The 6,000-nt window shown below is 50.1% G+C and overlaps 1 protein-coding gene across 3 annotated transcripts in view; it reads left to right on the top strand.

Moving 5' to 3' along the window:
- Positions 1-446: 446 nt before the first annotated feature.
- The window catches only part of TTC17 (tetratricopeptide repeat domain 17), a 55,263-nt gene continuing 49,709 nt past the window's right edge, over positions 447-6,000 (top strand). For all 3 annotated transcript variants that reach the window (XM_063438126.1, XM_063438125.1, XM_063438124.1), the window contains exon 1: positions 447-645. In XM_063438126.1, the coding sequence (XP_063294196.1) occupies positions 466-645 (180 nt within the window). In that variant the 5' untranslated portion in view covers positions 447-465. The remainder of the gene's footprint in view (positions 646-6,000) is intronic.

Here is a 6,000-nt window from a genome sequence, read left to right as displayed (position 1 = left end):
TCCCCCCTCTTCTTTTAGTGAGGAAACTCCTGTGAGAGAGAGAGAGAGAGAGAGATATTATACTGTTTTCACTCTTCAATAAATAATTAAGTTGTTGGCTGTGGGCTTATGGAGTGCTGTTGGGGACACAGGGCAGCTCTCCGCGTTTTTCAGTAAAGCAACTCCCATGATTCTTATCTAATAAAGCATCATGTGAAGTGTAGTTCCTCCAGTGGCTGAAGATCTGCCCTTTGACAATGCCTGTCCCTGTTTTGATAACATTGCATTGGGTTTGAAGCCACCAGCTAAGCTGGGGTTTGTGGACTTTATTTCCCACGAACCTCAGCCAGCCAGGTGGATGGGAGTAAGGTACAGGTAATGTATGCACTGCAGGTGAGAGCCTGCAAGAGGGACTTTGCCTCTACCAAGATGGCGGTCTCGCTTCCGCTTCCGGTGGCTGCGGCGGAAGTGCTGTCATCAGGAAATATGGAGGAAAGCAGGAGCGGGCCGCACTGCCTCTCCGGGACCGGAGCCTTGGCTGGCAGGAAACGGACTATCAGAACATGGACCGGCCTTCTGGGACTCCTCATACTGCTAGCCAGCGCCAGGCCCTCGGGGGCCACGACACACTGGGTGGTGACAGAGGACGGCAAGATCCAGCAGCAGGTCAGAGAGGCTGGCACTGGGGAGGGGGGACAGACCCAGGGATGGACAGGGGGGACAGATCCAAACCTGGACAGACACAGGGATGGACAGGGGGGAACAGACCCAGGGATGGACAGGGGGGACAGACCCAAACCTGGACAGACCCAGGGATGGACAGGGGGGACAGACCCAAACCTGGACGGACCCAGGGATGGACAGGGGGGGACAGACCCAAACCTGGACAGACCCAGGGATGGACAGGGGGGAGCAGACCCAAACCTGGACAGACACAGGGATGGACAGGGGGGACAGATCCAAACCTGGACAGACACAGGGATGGACAGGGGGGAACAGACCCAGGGATGGACAGGGGGGGACAGACCCAAACCTGGACAGACCCAGGGATGGACAGGGGGGACAGACCCAAACCTGGACGGACCCAGGGATGGACAGGGGGGGACAGACCCAAACCTGGACAGACCCAGGGATGGACAGGGGGGGGCAGACCCAAACCTGGACAGACACAGGGGGACAGACCCAAACCTGGACAGACTCAGGGGGGGACAGACCCAAACCTGGACAGACCCAGGGATGGACAGGGGGGGGAACAGACCCAAACCTGGACAGACCCAGGGATGGACGGGGGGGGGGGGAACAGACCCAGGGATGGACAGGGGGAGACAGACCCAAACCTGGACAGGGGGGACAGAGAGGATATGGGTTGGACAGGGTGACAGACCCAAACTGGACAGGGTGACAGAGAGGATATGGGTTGGATAGAGGGACACAGAGGGCTGGGGGATGGATGGGTGTCACATTCAGACCGGGGGGGGGGGGGGGGGGGGAGGAACAGACCCAGGGATGAACAGGGGGGAAACAGACCCAGGGATGAACAGGGGGGAAACAGACCCAGGGATGAACAGGGGGGAACAGACCCAGGGATGAACAGGGGGGAACAGACCCAGGGATGAACAGGGGGGAACAGACCCAGGGATGAACAGGGGGGAACAGACCCAGGGATGAACAGGGGGGAACAGACCCAGGGATGAACAGGGGGGAACAGACCCAGGGATGAACAGGGGGGAACAGACCCAGGGAAGAACAGGGGGGAACAGACCCAAGGATGGACAGGGGGGGACAGACCCAAACCTGGACAGGGGGGACAGAGAGGATATGGGTTGGACAGGGTGACAGACCCAAACTGGACAGGGTGACAGAGAGGATATGGGTTGGATAGAGGGACACAGAGGGCTGGGGGATGGACGGGTGTCACATTCAGACTAGGGAGGACCAGGAATCGACAGGGTGACACATTTAGACTAGAGAGGACCAGGGATAGACATGGTGTCACATTCAGACTTTAGAGGACCATGGATAGACAGGGTGACAGAGAGGGACAGGGTGACTAAGAGGGCCTGGGATGAACATGGTGATAGATCCGAGATGAACAGGGTGATAGATTAAGACTGGAGAGCATGACAGAGATGGCCAGGGATGTACATGGTGACAGAGAGAGCCAGGGAAGGATTGGGTGACAGATCCAGGCTGGACAGGTTGACTAAGAGGGGCCAGGGATGGACAGGAGACAGATCCAGGGCAGATCCTGGGCAGATTGACAGCTAGGTCCTGGGCAGATTGACAGCTAGGACCAGGGCTGGACAGGATGTCAGAGAGAACTAGGTCAGACAGAGTTACAGAGAGTACAAGCACAGGACAGGAAGACAGAGAGGACCAGTGCTGGACAGGATGACGGATAGGACCGTGGCTGGACAGGGCAACAGAGAGCACCAGAGCAGGACACGGTGACAGTGGAGCAGGGCAAGGTGATAGAGAGGACCAGGTCAGGATAGGTTGATAGCGAGAACCAGGGCTGGGCAGTTTGGTTTAGGGAACCAGGCCAATGAGACAGAGCGGACCAAGGGCAGAGTAGAACAGAATGAGGAAGAGGTGCAGGGAGACTCTGAGAGAGTAGGAGACAATGATGCAGTGAGTGATATAGTTGGGTTACATAGAGAGGAGGCAGTGGGGTAAAGTCAGGATACAGGTAGAGAGAGGAGGCAAGTAAATTGGATCAGTATAGATTGAGAGAGAGGAAGGAGGTAGATGAAGTCAGGGCTGACTTTTTCCTCTGTCTATGTACTTTGCTGCTCATTGGAGGGGATTGGAGGCCAGCAGGCACCTGCTTAAAAATGTATGAGGGCTAAACTATTTTGTGTATATTCTAAACAGGATAGAGTGAGAGGAGTCAGATAGATGAGGTCAGTGCACAGAGAAAGGATGAGGTAGATTAGATGGTTGAAGTACAGAAAGAGAGGAGGCAGGTATGGAGGGTCAGGGCAGGGTCGCAGAAAGAAGATTGATACATATGGTCAAGGAAGGAGGTGTTAATATCAGACTGCTGGTGCATGCCGGGCTAGTATACATCTCTGAAGTAGGTTACCATTGACTGCATGTGGACAGGGTGGTGTTCATTTGTGGAAGTCACTGTTTTCCCAGCAATTGGTACCTGTAAGATGTGCACCACCACAGTTTTGCACCCATGGCATGGCTATGCCATAAAATTAATTGGATTAAAATGTACGGTATATCTAATGTGATACCTGTTGTTTGCAGACCAGATATGCTTTTCCTGCCATAAGCCCATGAATTGTGCACCCTGGTGCGTGTTATATATGTAGACTGGCTGCAGCTCTATAATATGTAAGTGGTTCCAAATTACATCTGTTTCAAGATGTTGTGCCACTAATTTTCCACCTTTTATTGTATTTTGATATGATCCAGCGTTCCTCAAATAATTGAACACATTACCTGATTGATTATTTGGCAATTTGTGATGTTTTGTATACACCTATTAGGTTATATGTGCACTGCACACTTTATTTATTGCTAGTTAATTGAGACTTTGGCCAGTCTAGCTGCCAAATTTCACTTTTTTTCACCTAAAGCAACACGTTTGGAAAATCTATTCAACTGTGGCTGAAATTCATTACATCACATTGATGCATTTTTATAGGCAACGCTAAGAATAGCTTATAATCATTTTCATTCTCGTAAAGCTCTTATGAGAGAAAAACCTTTTAATCATTAACCCGTGGAGTAAGCTGTTATCACAGACATGGCATTAGCGACTCTGTGCTATTATGGATCATTGTGCTATCTAGCGTAGGGGTGCCCAAAAGGTAGAATTCTGACATTCTTAACAATGCAAAGCATCATGGGAGTTTTAGTTCTACAGCATCTGGGGATCTAACCTTTGGACTGTCCTCATTAAATATTAAAATTAATTTTCCAGAACTGTTTAGACTACATGAATAGGACGCTCCATGCGGATAAATATGATTAAAAACCATTTTATTTTCCTTGCTTCCATTTTATGTAATACATTGGTTACTTCTGAAATTAGATCAGTGCGCTTTTGTAGGAATTGCTTTAAAAACAAAACCAAGAACTTGTAGTAGAGATGAAAATACCTTTTAAATTAACACCGCAAGCACCATAACTGCTACAGCACACTGTTGCGGTTATAGTGCTTTGAGTGTTCCCATAAATACATTACCAATTTCCCAGTCATTTGTCCTCCAGTGAATTCACACTAGCTACTGGTTAAGGTCTTTCATCAGGGGGTTTATTCACTAAGCATCATATTGTAGCGCGTTGAACTTAAATACCGAAGTAAAATATTACTAAGCTGTGACTATATGTGAGTTGAATAATTTTTCCATGCCAGCTAAATGTCTATAATTTTGCTCTCTGTCCTTTTTTAATGTAAACAACTTTGTCACATCTACACAAAATTTAGGGCCCGCCAGCAGAACACTTGTTTCTCCATTCCGCTCTTAAAAAAAAAACAAAAAAACGCAACCGTCTTTGTATTATCACGACTTTTGTCCTCGACCACAAGTATCTATCTGTGTATGAGTGTGTTTGCCACGTTAAAGTCTTATTTTGTGTTTTGTTTTTATTATTATAATATTATTTTCTATTTTATAGTATTTTCCAAATGATTGGTCTTCTTTATCTCTTTTTTTTTTTTCATCTTATTTAATTTGAATGCAGCAGCGGGTGTGTTTGAACTCTATCTAGCTGCTCTGTCTGTACATTTAGAGGAAGAAATGCAGTGCCCTCTTTATACAGTGCTGTTGTAAAGCTGGAATTTGCAAACCGGTCCTGTTTCACTTCCAGCAGTCCCTTTATTATTCCGTTGTATATTGATGAAATCTGGACTGTTTGTGGCTCTCAGTACATTTTAATGAACCTGCTGTAGGCCATTATCTAGATGTGTATTTTGTACTGGTGTTTATCTTGAAGTGTATTTTGTACTGGTGTTTATCTTGAGCTATCAGTTGCTCAATGATAATTACTGTCCTATTGAACAATTCTGGGGTTATGGAGGATTCGTATATAAATGGTATACATTTTCCAATGTACTCCGGCACTAACATGACGCTATGGACCACCCACTAGAGCCCTTCTTCTTCCTACGTTAGCATGGGTGAGCTAATAGTGGCTCATTACAATGTAGTGACACCTGTGCCAGGAATCCTGGCCAATTAGTAGATCCCACAAGCCATTTAAACAACGCTTCTGTAAACGAATGATACTCTAGTACAGTGATGGCGAACCTTTTTGAGCCCGAGTGCCCAAACCGCAATACATGCCAACTTTTTTTTCCTTAAAGTGCCAACACGGCAATTGCGTGTGTGTGGGGGGGTGGGGTGCATGTGTGGGGGGGTGCTGTGTGTGTGGGGGGGGTGCTGTGTGTGTCTGTGGGGAGGGTGCTGTGTGTGTGTGTGTGTGGGGGGGGTGCTGTGTGTGTCTGTGGGGAGGGTGCTGTGTGTGTGTCTGTGGGGGGGTGCTGTGTGTGTGTCTGTGGGGGGGGTGCTGTGTGTGTGTCTGTGGGGGGGTGCTGTGTGTGTGTGTGTGTGTGTGTGTGTGGGGGGGGGTGCTGTGTGTGTGTGGGGGGGGTGCTGTGTGTGTGTGGGGAGGGTGCTGTGTGTGTGTGGGGGGGGTGCTGTGTGTGTGTGTGGGGGGGGTGCTGTGTGTGGGGGGGGGGTGCTGTTTGTGTGTGTGTGTGGGGGGGGGTGCTGTGTGTGGGGGGGGGTGCTGTGTGTGTGGAGGGGGGTGCTGTGTGTGTGTGTGTGGGGGGGTGCTGTGTGTGTGTGTGGGGGGGGGGGTGCTGTGTGTGTGTGTGTGTGGGGGGGGGGGTGCTGTGTGTGTGTGTGTGTGGGGTGCTGTGTGTGGGGGGGGGGGTGCTGTGTGTGTGTGTGGGGGGGGGGTGCTGTGTGTGTGTGTGTGGGGGGGGGGGTGCTGTGTGTGGGGGGTGCTGTTTGTGTGTGTGTGAGTGGGGGGGGTGCTGTGTGTGTGGGGGGGGTGCTG

The sequence above is a fragment of the Pelobates fuscus genome, chromosome 12 (assembly GCF_036172605.1).
Source record: "Pelobates fuscus isolate aPelFus1 chromosome 12, aPelFus1.pri, whole genome shotgun sequence".
Lineage (NCBI taxonomy): Eukaryota > Metazoa > Chordata > Amphibia > Anura > Pelobatidae > Pelobates > Pelobates fuscus.
The sequence above is the reverse complement of the archived record's forward strand: the minus strand, read 5'-3'. Positions and strand labels throughout refer to the sequence as shown.